Raw genomic sequence first — 15,490 nt, forward strand, 5'->3', positions numbered from 1 at the left:
GCAATATTCCCTGGTATATATTTACTACATTTTCTTCATTCATGGAAGGGCACTTTAGGTTATTTCTATATCTTGACTATTGTGAATAATACTGGAGTAAACATGGGAATGTATGTATCTCTTCAATATCCTGTTTCCATTTCCTTTGGATATATATACTCAGAAGTGGAATTGCTGAATTGTATGGTAATTATGTTTTTAATTTTTTGAGGAATGTGCATACTGTTCCCTAGTGGCTGTGCCAATTTGTATTCCCACCGCCATTGTACAAGGGTTTCCTGTTCTCCACATCCTTGGTACCCAACAGGATAATACTTGTTATCGCTTGTCTGGGTTTTTTTTTTTGATAGCCATTGATATCCATTTCCCTCATGATTAGTGATGTTGAGCATCTTTTCATATACCTCTTGGACATTTGGATACCATGTTTAAAAATATTTTCTAGTTAGTTCCTCTGCCCATTTTTATTTTTTTAAAACAATCTCAAATTTTTAGTATACGTGCTGCCGAAGCGAGCACATAAACAATCTCAAATTTTTATTGTCTTTTTAATAAAACAAAACATGAAGGTCAAAACTGGATCACTTGGCCCTTTCTCTTATCTCCTCCCAGCCCAAAATACTTGCATCTCTTAATAACGAGCATTCTCTTAGATCTGCAGTTGGGCTCAACACCTCAACGTATTCAAGCCTCAGTACAATCTTTGTAGTTTTAGCCTTTTTCTGGAAAATCGGCTTAGTCTGCCCACCAGAGCCCCTCTGCTTCCTGTCATAATGCTACTTTCCTTGGGGATGCAGAGAATCCTTGCTTTTCTTGCACTGGGTTACTTTGTGGGGTTGGTGTTTGCCATACTTAGTTCAGCGGCTTTTAGGAACATTCACCATGTTTGCGAGAGTACTACCAGCACAGAAAGCCCTCAACCCATTTTTAAATTGTATTTTTTTGTGCTCTGTTTTTTAATTATTGAGTTGTATGAGTTCTTTAGGGCCTCCCAGGTAGTGCTAGTGGTAAAGAACCCACCTGCCAATGCAGGAGACCTAAGAGACTTGGGTTTGATCCCGCGGTTGGGAAGATGCCCTGGAGAAGGGTATGGGACCCCACTCCAGTGTTCTTGCCTGGAGAATCCCTTGGACAGAGGAGCCTGGTGGGCTACAGTCCATAGGGTCGCAGAGTCAGACACGACTAAAGTGCACACATGAGTTCTTTATATATTTTGTATATTAACTCTTAATTTGATAGATGGTTTATAAAACATTTCTCTCATTCTGTAGGTTATTTGTTGATTCTTTGCTGGGCAGAAACTTTTAAGTTTGATGGTTTTTGCTTTTGGTGTTTGTGCTTTTGATGTTATAGCCAAGAAATTATTGCCAAGACTGTTGTTAAGGAGCTTCTTTGTTTTGTTTTGCTCTAGAACTTTTACAGTACCAGGTCTTATGTTTAAGCCTGATCCATTTTGAGTTCATTTTGTGAGTGGTGTGAGAGAGATCCAATTCCGTTTTTCTGCATGTGTTCAGTTTTTGCACTGTTTTATAAAGAGACTGTGCATTCCCCCGCATTGGGTGTTCTTAACTCCCTTGTTGAGTATTAGTTGATTGTATATGTAGGGGGTTTTCTATTCTGTTCTATGGGCATTTACATTAGTTGATTATTGATATGTAAGGACTTATGACTGCCATCCTATTGATTGCTTTCTTTTGGTTTTCTATTTCCATTGTTTCTTTTCCCCCGTTTCTGCCTTCCTCTATAAACTTTTTCCCATGGTGGTGTGCTTCATCTCGTTTTGTTGTATTTGTGGATCAACTCTAGATTTTTGCTTGTGGTCAACATCTCAAAGATAAAACAATCTGCTGTGTGCTATTAGCAACTTATCATTATAAAGGCTCCACCACCCTTTTATGTTTTGATGTCACAATTTGCCTTTTTTATGCTCTGATTTCAGTAACACAGTAGCTGGTGTTTTTTTTTCGCAGCACTGCACAGCATGCGGGATCTTAGTTCCTCCAGTAGGGACCGAACCTTTACCTCCTACAGTGGAAGTGCAGAGTCCCCACCACTGGACTTTCAGGGAATTCCATAGCTGGAGTTTTAAAAAATATTCTTTAAACGTTATACTATAATTAGGTGGATTAGGTTTTTGCTTTTTTATCATCTGACTGTTCACATTTACCAGTGTGTTGTGTTGTGTACTTTCATGTTGTCTTGTTGCTGGTTAGCATCTTTTTGTTTCTACTTGAAGATATCCTTTCAGCATTTCATGCAGTGTCTTATAGGTCAGGTGATGCTGAACTACCTCAGTTTTTGTGTGGGAAAGCCTTTATTTCCCCCTTCATATCTGAAGGATAACTTTGCCGGATAAAGTAGTCTGGGTGGGCAGTTTTTGTTTCATACTTTGGATATGTTGTTTTCCTGTTTTGGCCTTTGGGGTTTCTGCTGAGAAATCCACTGAGAGCCTAAGACTGTGCCTTCATAGGATACTTCTTTTTTTCCCCTGGCTGCCTTGAAGGTTTATTATCATTGATTTAGGAAGTTCTCACCTATTATTTCTTTAAATAATAAAAGCTCTGATTTCTTAAACTCTGTGCCCCTTTATACCACTCCTCTTCTGGAACAAGTTAATCAAGTATTTGCCCTTCTAGTGGGAATCCAGTAGCTCTTGTTGGCTTTCTTAGTTTCATCTCCTTTTCTAGCTGTATTATTCTTGAATTTGTGTTTCCCAAGTCGCTTGTTCTTTCCATCTGGTCTGCTCTGCTGTAGATGCTCTCTGTTGCATTCTTCATCTGTCATTGAATTCTTCACCTCCAGAATTTGAAGTAGCAGATACTTCCTTAACAAAGCTTTTATGACTTCATTGGTTCCTTCAATTCAGCAGGCTGGCTGCTAGAAACGTTTGTTTTCCAGGAGGTAGGGCCATAGCTCAAGTTTGTGCTTCCTTCCCTGTCCGCAGACTGACTGTGGCCTATTTTCTGAGCACTCCATGCAGACACACAAGGAGCTGGCAGCAGTGGGGGTGTGGGCCCAGGGGGCAACCCTTGAGTGGCATGGGTGGACCTCCAGTAGAGGTCCTGCAGTGGACAGCAGGAGCTGCATCCCTCCATGCCCATGATGTTCTTACCTGTTCCCCTCCTCTTTTCCTGACACCCCCTAGTCGTGGAGGTCCAGTCCCTCCTCAGTTCAGGTGCTCCTGGAGAGAAAGCAGCTTGTGAGCCACATGGTAGGTGGCTGGGCAGCTGTTCCCCACTCAAGCTTTCCATGTCCTCCTCGGGAGAGGTGGTCTGCCACCACAACACAGCTCAGGTCCACGTGCTGTCCCCTGGGCTGGGGGCAGCTCTCTCGGGTTCCCCTCTGCTCTGCATACAAACTTGTCTCTGTCCTGCCCTGGTAGCCTGCTCGTCTACCCTGGACATCTTCAGGTCCACTCTCTCCAGGCTTTTCTTCCCATAGTGAGTGGGGATGGGATGGGTTTGCTGAGTCCCTTGGGTCCACAACTCCTACTGAGGTCTGGTCTATCTTCAGATGCACGGGTGGGCAAGAATCCCCCTAGATCCCTGGGTGTAAGGCGTTGAGGCTCTTTTGTTCAGTTACAAATGTCAAGTTACTTGTTAAGGGGAAAGAAGAATGGCTTAGCTGCCATGACGCTGATGTCACCTTAAAAGTTCCCCAGTTTCTTTCTTTAATGTAGTTGAATTTCACTTCTTTATGGGTAGTCCTCTTGCCTATAAAATGAGGATATTAGTCTCTTCTGTGGAGGGTGATTACAGGATTCAGAGGTGATGTTAACACAGAGCTCAGACTGCAGTGTGGTTTTTGTACCTGTGACGTGGGGGAAGTTGGTCATTTAGCCAAAACCTCTGTGTGCTCCTTGATTCCTTTTATCTTTACTCCCCACTCCCCTGCATTCCCATCTGTCCTTAAACGAATTTCCTCTGATGTTGATGTTTTTCTGAATTGATTAAGTATGTTGAAGCGTATGAAATTGCTAGTACCTGGCAACTTGGGATCCTTGGGTCTGTTATTTGACACAGCACACAAACTGCCATCTCCATAGATGCCCACAGCCTGCTTAGTGGACCCTCTACCTTTGCTCTTCTCCATTCTTGGAGCATTCAGGATCCATTCTGGTTTTTTACATGTAAGTCAGATCCTGGCACTTGAGCTTGAAACCCTTCAAATTTAGGACTACTATCCATTGGCATATAGGAAGACAATATTAGAACTTTAGTGCCTTTTTAACCTAACTTCAGTTTGTTGTTGCTGTGGTGGTGTGGTGTCTATGTGTGAGCGCGTACACGCATGTGTGCTTATTTTATAATGTGTGTACTAATACACAGTATAATTGGGTGTATTGGTCATGATCTAAAAAGTTTAGACCATAGCCATTAGGTCTGTCCAGCTTCTTTTTCAAGCCAGATTCTCTGTGTCTTTCTGGATGCTTCTACTCTTTGTTCTCCATTTCTGCCCTCTTAACTAAAGCTCCTGGTGACTGTCTCCAGAGCACCTTCAGGTTTATCTGTTAGGTTGGTTGAGCATGTGTCTCTTCTCCAGAAAGAGGTTGTAAACTTTCAGAAAACGGATACTGTCTTTGTCTTTCTTGGTCATCACGACTTAAGTATTTGAATAAGCATTTGAATGTATATAATGAAGAGCTAGGAATTAGTTAAGAAAAATACTAAAACTTTCTTAAATAATGGGTAAAAAAGAGTGAACTAAGGAAATGTTTGACCATAGTATTGAGTAAACTAAAATCTTTCAATTAAATAATCAAACTAATTCTGACAATAATATTCTAACAGGCAGTCCATCTCAAAGATCCAAGTCTGAGCCTCGTGATTTAGGCAGCTTGGAGAAGGGACAGGTAAATCTTTGCTTTTATATATTCAGACATATTTCTTAGGCTTATGGTTGATTAGTGAACTGGTTTAAGTTTCCATTTCTAAAGGAAGCTTTTTACTTAACATCGTAAAGGTTTTCTATACAACACCAACAATAGCCATAGAATCCTATAATAGTGAAATTTGGCTTTTGGACATAAGTGTTAAAGTTTTAGCTGCTTGAGATTTTTATTACATGTCATATAGCACAGACTAAGAGCCTCCTGTCCTTATAGACGGCCTCACCCAGGGAGCTGCCTGAACCAGTGAACTTTCCAGATCCTGACTTTAAAGAGGAGGATGAAAAAGAGGAAATTGAGGGAGAAATCAGCCATCCTGATGGAAAGGTTACTTTTTTTTTTTTTTAATAAAAAAAAGACATGGGTTAAAATATAGTTGAAACAGATTCTAAAATCATTGACTTTTGAGACTTCATGGGGCTTAAGGTCTTCAATGCTTTGGTACATGTCCTCAGCCTGAACCTTTGGACTCCTCTGAAAACACTTCATAAATGAAAATGCATTTAGTTGCCATTTCTAACTGAGAGATGCAACAAGAGGAGGAGTACAGTCCAATTGTTTAAACTTGTTGTTCTTTCCCCAGATACGACTGAAAGCCTTGGTAACCCCTAGTACTTATAAAAGCCTCAGTTGTATGCCCTCAGTTCAGTTCAGTTCAGTCACTCAGTTGTGTCCGACTCTTTGCGACTCCATGAATCACAGCATGCCAGGCCTCCCTGTCCATCACCAACTCCTGGAGTTCACCCAAACTCATGTGCATCAAGTCGGTGATGCCATCCAGCCATCTCATCCTCTGTCGTCCCCTTCTCCTGGCCCCAATCCCTCCCAGCATCAGGGTCTTTTCCAATGAGTCAACTCTTTGCATGAGGTGGCCAAAGTATTGGAGTTTCAGCTTCAGCTTTAGTCCTTCCAGTGAACACCCAGGACAGGTCTCCTTTAGGATGGACTGGTTGGATCTCCTCAGTTCAGTTCAGTTCAGTCGCTCAGTTGTGTCCGACTCTTTGCGACCCCATGAATCACAGCACGCCAGGCCTCCCTGTCCATCACCAACTCCCGGAGTTCACTCAGACTCACGTCCATCGAGTCCATGATGCCATCCAGCCATCTCATCCTCGGTTGTCCCCTTCTCCTCCTGCCCCCAATCCCTCCCAGCATCAGAGTCTTTTCCAGTGAGTCAACTCTTCGCATGAGGTGGCCGAAGTACTGGAGTTTCAGCTTTAGCATCATTCCTTCCAAAGAAATCCCAAGGTTGATCTCCTTCAGAATGGACTGGTTGGATATCCTTGCCGTCCAAGGGACTCTCAAGAGTCTTCTCCAACACCACAGTTCAAAAGCATCAATTCTTCAGCGCTCAGCCTTCTTCACAGTCCAACTCTCACATCCATACATGACCACTGGAAAAACCATAGCCTTGACTAGATGGACCTTAGTTGGCAAAGTAATGTCTCTGCTTTTGAATATACTATCTAGGTTGGTCATAACTTTTCTTCCAAGGAGTAAGCGTCTTTTAATTTCATGGCTGCAGTCACCATCTGCAGTGATTTTGGAGCCCCAAAAAATAAAGTCTGATACTGTTTCTACTGTTTCCCCATCTATTTGCCATGAAGTGATGGGACCAGATGCCATGATCTTAGTTTTCTGAATGTTCAGCTGTAAGCCAACTTTTTTACTCTCCTCTTTCACTTTCATCAAGAGGCTTTTTAGCTCCTCTTCACTTTCTGCCATAAGGGTGGTGTCGTCTGCATATCTGAGGTTATTGACATTTCTCCCGGCAATCTTGATTCCAGCTTGTGTTTCTTCCAGTCCAGCGTTTCTCACGATGTACTCTGCATAGAAGTTAAATAAGCAGGGTGACAATATACAGCCTTGACGTACTCCTTTTCCTACTTGGAACCAGTCTGTTGTTCCATCCCCTACCCTTCCTTAAATATTTCCTGGATTAGCTGCTTCTCTGCCTCAGCCCAACAGTATTATTCCTGTGCTTGGGAAAGGTTCTGAGTGGGAACAGCCTGGCTAGGTGCTCCAGTTAAAGAATGAAGGACAAGGGAAGGGACAGAAACAGGGTTTGTTACTGAGGTGGTGGTGAGGGGATTTTTCCTTAGGTTTCTAGAACATGTACTTTTCTAGGTTCTTTGGTCTACTTATAGAAATGAGAAGGTTGAAGTTCACTGTGAATCATGAGGAATGAGTGACGGACAAAGACCAGCAATCAGAAGGAAGTTGTTACCTCTATCCTAAAGTAGTTTTCCTGTACACTCTACCTTCAGTTCAGTTGCCCAGTCGTGTCTGACTCTTTGTGACCCCATGAACCACAGCACGCCAGGCCTCCCTGTCCATCACCATCTCCTGGAGTCACCCAAACCCATGTCCATCGAGTCGATGATGCCACCCAGCCATCTCATCCTCTGTCGTCCCCTTCTCCTCCTGCCCTCAATCTTTCCCAGCATCAGGGTCTTTTCAAATGAGTCAGCTCTTCGCATCAGGTGGCCAAAGTATTGGAGTTTCAGCTTCAACATCAGTCCTTCCAATGAACACCCAGGACTGATCTCCTTTAGGATGGACTGGTTGGATCTCCGTGCAGTCCAAGGGACTCTCAAGAGTCTTCTCCAACACCGCAGTTCAAAAGCAACACTTCACTTTCGCGTAACAAATTGTTGATGAGGAAGGGTTTTCTTTTTTAGAAGAGGAATGAGAAAATTAGGATATCACCAGTGTACGAGGTCTAATGAAAGGAAGCGTCTTGGGCAGCAGTCATCAGTGGCTGCTGAAACCTCAGATGAAAGTTTGACGGGTCTCATGATGCCACCCAGTCAGTGCTGAGGTCATGAGGCAGCTGCGTACTTACTGAATTCCTGGATACGCTGTCATACAGAGCCCACTGGTGTACCTAAAAGAGACTCATCAGAATAATTCACCTGGAATGTAATCAAGCCTTGGGAGTAACTACTGGGTTTTTTAAGGAAAAACAGGATATGAGAACATGTTAACTGACACAAAAGTAGAAAAGCAATTGTCCAGATCCACAATGTGGTCAATATTATATGTTCAGTGACTTCATTCCTTCAACAGTTGGCATTAAAATCGGGAAACGAGGGACCATTAAAAACTGAGATTGGAGAGACACATCAACCCAAGTGTGTGTGGACCTTGTTTTCATCCATATTCAAGTAAACCATACAAAGCCTTTTTTTTTGGCGAATTTAAGAAAAACAGTGTGAAGGTTATGATATAATGAGGGAATTACAGCTTGTTAGGGATGATAATAGTTTGGTTATGTTACTGACTGTTCAGTAGAGAGATTTGTTGAAGTGTTTAGAGCTGAACTGATAATCTGAAGGTTGCCTAAAAAAACAACTGAAAAGTTTGGGGGGAACAGGTGACTTAAGAATGGACATGATGTGCTAATAGGTGAAGTTGATTGTTTTGAATTGGAACTTTTCTCTCCGAGAAATATCAATTTTTATTATGAAAAATATCAAAGTAAGTAATTTATAAGAATTAGGGACGTTTTTGTCATGTGGTCTCAGGAAATTTTTGCTAGTTTGGTTTTCTTTTTTGTAGATAGAGAAGGTTTATAAGAACGGGTGCCATGTTGTGTTGTTTCCAAATGGAACGCGAAAGGAAGTGAGTGCAGATGGGGAGACCGTCACTGTCACTTTCTTCAACGGTGACATCAAGCAGGTCATGCCAGACGGGAGAGTGGTAGGTTTCCACAGGTGTGTTTTCTCTGCAGCATCAACACCCCTGAAGGAGTGGTAGCGCTGACTCCTTGTCTTTACAGATCTACTACTATGCAGCCACGCAGACTGCCCACACCACATTCCCAGAAGGGCTGGAAGTTCTACATTTCTCTAATGGCCAAATAGGTGAGAACTTGCTCTGCCTTCTCAGTTCTATTAAATTCTTCCTTCCTTTAAAAATAAAATATTTATAATAATCCCCTTTCTTACAGAAAAACATTTCCCAGATGGAAGAAAAGAAATCACATTTCCTGACCAGACTATCAAAAACTTGTTTGCTGATGGACAAGAAGAGAGCATTTTCCCAGATGGTACAGTTGTCAGAGTACAACGGTATGTTACCTGTTAAGTTGGTTTCTGGTTTTCAACTTTCAATCAGTAATGAAGTTTAAAAATCTTAAAACTTTAGTAAGTCATTCAACATTTTAGTTGAGTTCAGAATCTGAGAGCAGGTAAGATGTGTTTGCAGCACTTTAGAATTTTGGACAAGTTTGAGACCACTGGATTCGAATGTTTGCTTAGTCTTTAGCCTAGCGATCTGAAGGATATCTAAAGAACACTTCACAAAAGGATGGCAGATACTTATTTAGAAATAAGTTTGGTGAAATTTGAAAACAGTGAGTGAGACACAGAAGGGAAGCTTCCCTGTCAATTGTTAAGAATAACTGGACTCTGTATTTTGATTTTCTGGGTCTTCCTGTCCCAGCCAAAGCACTTTACTCTTCTGGCCTCTCTAAGCCAATTCCAAATTAACAATTTCTTTCTTTATCCTTCTGAATGTTAAATTTCTTGAAGTCAGAGGTGACTTCTTTAATCGACAGTGAAGAGCATCTTATAGGTTCCATTATAATTAAAACCGTAATAGAGGTTTGTCAGATCCAGTCCTGTTTTTAGTTTTACCCTCCTTTCCTGGAGTGTAGCAGTTAAGTACCCATTAACTTGAACTATGTGATGTAAACTTGGCAATAATGTAGGAACTCCTTATGGTCATGATGTTTTCCCTTATTGTGGTCTGAAATCTGGTGCTCTTTATCTGGTGCTCAACTAAAGAAAATTTGAGGAAAAGCTTATGTGTACAATATAGATTTCAGAAACTTCTCAATTTTGACTCTTATAAAAAGTTCCCTAGAGCCATCTATTTAATCTTATGGCCAGTCTTTTCTCATCTGTACTCAGACACATCCCATGTTATTAGTTCATTCAGGATTATCATTTTTAAATTGAGGTGTGACATATGACATTAGTTTCAGGTGTACCACAGAAATTTACTAGATATTTATATATACTGCAGAATGATTACAAAAGTCTAGTTAACATCCATCATCACACATAGTTACATGTTTTTCTTGTCATAAAAACTTTTTATTCTCTTAGCAGCTTTCGAATGTGCAATTCATTCAGGGTAACTGCTGTTTTTCACTTACAGCAGTGGTTCTCAAACTTAAGGGTGCATCTGAATCTGGAGGGACTGTTCAAGGGCTTGTTGCTGGGCCCCACTCAAATAATTTGCATTTCTAGTGAGCTCTTGGGTGATGCAGACACCACAAGGCCATACTTACTAGAGCAGTGGCTCTCTAACCTTTGTATGTGGCAGAGAGCCACATATGTGTTCATACGAAATTTGAGAAATAACCAAAATAGAAAAAAACATCTGTGTTGAGAAGTTGACAGCTTCTCAACTTTAGCGCCCTAGCTTTGTTTAATAATGAGACATTATTCTTAAAATAAGGACCAGGGATACTCTTGGAGGAGGAATAACTGCCAGATTTCTCCTGCTATAATCTTCATGTTTTTATAAAGGAATTAAATTCTATTTAAAATTTACAGAGATGGCAACAAAATCATAGAGTTTAATAATGGCCAAAGAGAACTGCATACAGCCCAGTTCAAGAGACGGGAGTATCCAGACGGCACTGTGAAAACTGTGTACACAAACGGGCATCAGGAGACCAAGTACACATCTGGTCGAGTAAGAATGAAAGACAAGGACGGTAATGTTCTCATGGACACAAAACTGTCATGAAAATTTTGTGACTCATCATGAAATGACACTAACTTGATTTTCTTGTTAAAAAGAAATGTACATTTCTTGTGGATTCTGTGGTTTAATTTATATACTCTGTGTGTGTGCGTCTGTGTGTGTATATAAATAAATAGAAAAGACTTTGGAGTATAAAACTTCTTTTTATGTTTGAAACGAACAGGGCAGCTTTCATTTTTAATTCATCTCCCTTGTCTTCTATGGTCATAAGCAGCATACACTTTAATAAGGGGATGCTTTCTATGGTTGGTGATGGCTGTGAAAACCAGGAAGTACAAGAAATACAGTATCACATAGTTTTTATCACACAGATTTTCCTACTGCCTGTCGGCCCTATCAAGGTCATGCTCAGAAACATCACTGAAGGAGGAATCATTTCTCCACTCACTATACTCAATCAGTGCTGAAATTAAAGCATTGTATCTACCACCAAGGTCACAGAATGGGAAGTTATAAATCAGTCAAACAGGTAGGAAGAGTTCATTCTGCGAGTGCAAATCTCATGGGAGGAGAAAGCAGCTGTAATGAGGGTGGTATCTGGTCAAAACAGGACATGTGAGAAAGGCGGGGCCTGAGAAACAACCAGGCAGTGTTAAAAGTTTTCAGAGAAAATAAGGAATTATATTTACGTAACCTTAGGATTTAGAAAAGTTGGTTTTAGAAAAGGCAGAGGAACCAGAGATCAAATTGCCAACATCCGCTCGATCATGGAAAAAGCAAGAGAGTTCCAGAAAAACATCTATTTCTGCTTTATTGACTATGCCAAAGCCTTTGACTGTGTGGATCACAATAAACTGTGGAAAATTCTGAAAGAGGTGGGAATACCAGACCACCTGACCTGCTTCTTGAGAAACCTATATGCAGGTCAGGAAGCAACAGTTAGAACTGGACATGGAACAACAGACTGGTTCCAAATAGGAAAAGAAGTACATCAAGGCTGTATACTGTCACCCTGCTTATTTAACTTATACACAGAGTACATCATGAGAAACGCTGGGCTGGAAGATGCACAAGCTGGAATCAAGATTCCTGGGAGAAATATCAGATATGCAGATGACACCACCCTTATGGCAGAAAGTGAAGAGGAACTAAAAAGCCTCTTGATGAAAGTGAAAGAGGAGAGTGAAAAAGTTGGCTTAAAGCTCAACATTCAGAAAATGAAGATCCTGGTATCACTTCATGGGAAATAGATGGGGAAACAGTGTCAGACTTTATTTTGGGGGGCTCCAAAATCACTGCAGATGGTGACTGCAGCCATGAAATCAAAAGACGCTTACTCCTTGGAAGGAAAGTTATGACCAACCTAGATAGCATATTCAAAAGCAGAGACATTACTTTGCCAACAATGGTCCGTCTAGTCAAGGCTATGGTTTTTCCAGTGGTCATGTATGGATGTGAGAGTTGGACTGTGAAGAAAGCTGAGCGCCAAAGATTTGATGCTTTTGAACTTGGTGTTGGAGAAGACTCTTGAGAGTCCCTTGGACTGCAAGGAGATCCAGCCAGTCCATTCTAAAGGAGATCAGTCCTGGGTGTTCTTTGGAAGGACTGATGCTAAAGCTGAAACTCCAGTACTTCGGCCACCTCATGCAAAGAGTTGACTCATTGGAAAAGACTGATGCTGGGAGGGATTGGGGGCAGGAGGAGAAGGGGACGACAGAGGGTGAGATAGCTGGATGGCATCACAGACTCGATGGACATGAGTTTGGGTGAACTCCGGGAGTTGGTGATGGACAGGGAGGCCTGGTGTGCTGCAATTCATGGGGTCGCAAAGAGTCGGACACAACTGAGCAACTGAACTGAACCTCAGGATAGAAAGCCATTTTTGTTTCTGGTTGGGTGGCCCATGCTGTACAGCTTCTGGGATCTCAGGTTCCCAAACCCGGGAAAATGAACTCAGGCCATGGCAGTAAATGTGCCAAATTCTAACCCCTAGATCACAAGGTCCACCCTTGAGAAAGACTTTTAAATGAGACACAGCATAAACCTTAAAGGTTAATGAATCAAAAGTTTGTCCAAAGATACCCCAAAAAGAAAAGTCACAGACTAGGAAGAGATACACATATCTGACAAAGGATTAATAACCCAAATACATTAAGAAGCCTTACTAGTTAAAATTACAAAAGATATGAATGAGCAATAAATAAGCAACTAAACCAGTGAATGCATATTACAAAAATGAAGTATCTCTTTATAGTAGTATCATAAACTGGCAAATAATGGTCTGGCCACACTGCATGTCAGCAAGGAACTCAAGATTACTAATGGTAGAGTTAGTTTGAAAAACAATTACTAATGGAATTTACTAAGTCCTGAGGTAAGTATATTCACTAGAAAACCACTCATAGATACAGAGAGGGTCCTACTGTAGAATAATTGAGAAAAAACTGGTAACAACCTAAAGATCTAACAATAAATGATGTGCATAGAGGGATGTAATAATGCAAGTGAATAAAACAGCTATGCATATCAGTATGGATAAAAGACTGTAAATAAAGTAGGGAGAAAGGCAACTGTGTAATACTGCACACACTTAAAAATATACAGAACTGTATATTGTTTATGGATGCTTACATATACAGTAAAATTATGAAGACATATAAGCACGTGCTAAGTCGCTTCAGTCATGTTCTACTCTTTGTGACCCCATGGACTGTAGCCCACCAGGCTCCTCTGTCCATGGGATTCTCCAGGCAAGAATACTGGAGTGGGTTGCCATACCCTTCTCCAAGGTATATAAGTACAATAAATGCCAAATTCACAGTATTCACCTCCTTTGTAGGTAAGAGAATGATTGGGGAAGGGTAGAACAGGCACCTACACCTGTGCTGACAGTGTCTTATTTCTTAAACTGAATATATAGGAAATATTTTTCCTAATGTGGCTAAAATATTTAAAAATTAAAATAAGTAAATACTTGAAAGCAAATATTTATTAACTTTTTTCAAACAGTTCTTAACAGTTCAACATGTAAGGGAAAAAAAAAAACAAAAGCCCAGCAGTATTGCAGAACAGGTGAAGGAAATAAGCCTGAAATGGTGTACATTGTAACAGAAAACCTTCTTCTGGGCTTCTACAGATGCTCTGTACTGTATACCTGAAAAACAGAATGTGTTATTTTAAACCTCTGCTTAATGTTCAAATCTAGTTACTAAATCGTGTGTTACACTTCTGTGAATGGATAGAGTGCGAGCTGTTTAGTGATTAACCCTAATGATCTTTGTTATTAGGACACTGGTTGTCCAGTAGTACCATATGCAGAGGTAAGAGTTACGATCCTGAATTATTTTCAGTGCTGCTCTCCTCCTTACACCCCGAAACTATCTGGTACCATGAACAATCAGAACAGCTGTTTGGTCCCAGCATTTTCACAACTATGGAACCTTTCTGATACTGACACTCAGTAGTATAGAAGGGCCTGTTAAGGAGAAATCTAGAAGAGAGATTCTTGTTGAGCTTGGTTGTCATTCCTTTGAGAAACAGCGTGAATCTCTGCTGTGTCAGTGCTGTCCCTGAAGCTGACTGTAAGGATGAACAAGAAATCATGGTACTTACATCATTCATCTTGGTCTGCAAGCCCCATTTCTACTAATGACATATGAATTGGATACTGTTTATCTTCATATAAAGTCACCATTTGTTCTGGTACCTGAGCCTAAAATGAAAAGATCTTTGTCAAGAAAATACCATCATGTCTTTGCTGCCTGTTTCCTCCTACAGCTAGCAAGAGAGACAAGGCATTCTCTAAGTTTGTTTATAAACTGGTACTATGTCCTTTCAAAGGTATCTGTGATGGTTTCTTGCTAAATTCCATTCTTTCCGTCTTCTACTTTATTTGAAATGTAACTCATCCCCAAAGTTTTCCTGGATTGAGCCAGGGGGCTCTCATAGTACCTTCCTTGTTAAAATTCATTTGCACTGTACACATAAAGTATACTTTTATGCACACACCACATTTCGATTGTTGTTCATGAGGTGAATACACATGTATTTGTAAGAACACTTACTTGGTCTGCTAGTATTTTCACTGGTTTCTGAGAGAAACCTTGCATAAGCTCTTTACTGCACACAGAGGAGTGTGATATGTACAGAGGTTTTCAAAAAGCACTTTCTAGTAACAGCACTACTTCATTAAGAGCTCATTTTTGCCACAGCCAATGTATCAGAAATCCCCAAATCTCAGGTCCTCAAATCAGTGCAAGTTGGGCGAAACAATAGTGGTGAGGATGAAGCTGAACTGAAGAACATGTTTCCATCTAAAGGGACAGTTGCTGCACCATGTGTGTTGTCATTCCAGAAGATTTTATAATATTTAAATATATAAAATATTAGATTTTATAATACATAAAATATATAATACTAGATTTTATGACACTTAAAAACAGTTTTGGTGTATAATCTTCCAGTTTTAAAACAGCTGTGTTATTAAACATGGGTACAAGTCAGAGTTTGTGGGTCTCCCTTTTGTGTCTAAGCCTCTAAAGTAGAAGGCATATTAATACTGAGCATGACCTGGATTTTCTTATTTGAACCTTTTCATACAGTTCTATTACATTAAACAATTCAAAATTAGTATAATTATGAGTACCATGAAAACCACTTTCTCTGATTTTGACCACAATTCCGTTCTAATTTTTCCAACTTTTAAGACGCAGTTTAAATGTCACTTCTCCCCTGTCGTACTCTACTGGGCAGGGGCTCAAATACCATATTCCAGTCTCTTCAGATAGAAATCATTCCTGCTTCTCCCTGCGTCTCACCCGCAAATACCTGTACTTATTTGATTCACACTTCATTCATTCTACTTCTATTAGTGGTTTACAT

The 15,490-nt window shown here is 40.6% G+C and overlaps 2 protein-coding genes across 2 annotated transcripts in view; one reads left to right on the top strand and one right to left on the bottom strand.

Annotated features, from left to right (window-relative positions):
- The window catches only part of CENPJ (centromere protein J), a 36,198-nt gene extending 25,504 nt beyond the window's left edge, over window positions 1-10,694 (top strand). Inside the window, exons 12-17 of the mRNA XM_052650245.1 lie at window positions 4,791-4,852; window positions 5,105-5,215; window positions 8,450-8,590; window positions 8,670-8,754; window positions 8,841-8,961; window positions 10,456-10,694. Coding sequence (XP_052506205.1) covers window positions 4,791-4,852; window positions 5,105-5,215; window positions 8,450-8,590; window positions 8,670-8,754; window positions 8,841-8,961; window positions 10,456-10,651 — 716 coding nt within the window. The 3' untranslated portion in view covers window positions 10,652-10,694. The remainder of the gene's footprint in view (window positions 1-4,790; window positions 4,853-5,104; window positions 5,216-8,449; window positions 8,591-8,669; window positions 8,755-8,840; window positions 8,962-10,455) is intronic.
- Window positions 10,695-14,222: 3,528 nt separating this feature from the next.
- Window positions 14,223-15,490, bottom strand: part of RNF17 (ring finger protein 17) — a 114,664-nt gene continuing 113,396 nt past the window's right edge. Inside the window, exon 36 of the mRNA XM_052650187.1 lies at window positions 14,223-14,321. Within this exon, the coding sequence (XP_052506147.1) occupies window positions 14,223-14,321 (99 nt within the window). The remainder of the gene's footprint in view (window positions 14,322-15,490) is intronic.

The sequence above is a fragment of the Budorcas taxicolor genome, chromosome 12, assembly GCF_023091745.1.
Source record: "Budorcas taxicolor isolate Tak-1 chromosome 12, Takin1.1, whole genome shotgun sequence".
NCBI lineage: Eukaryota > Metazoa > Chordata > Mammalia > Artiodactyla > Bovidae > Budorcas > Budorcas taxicolor.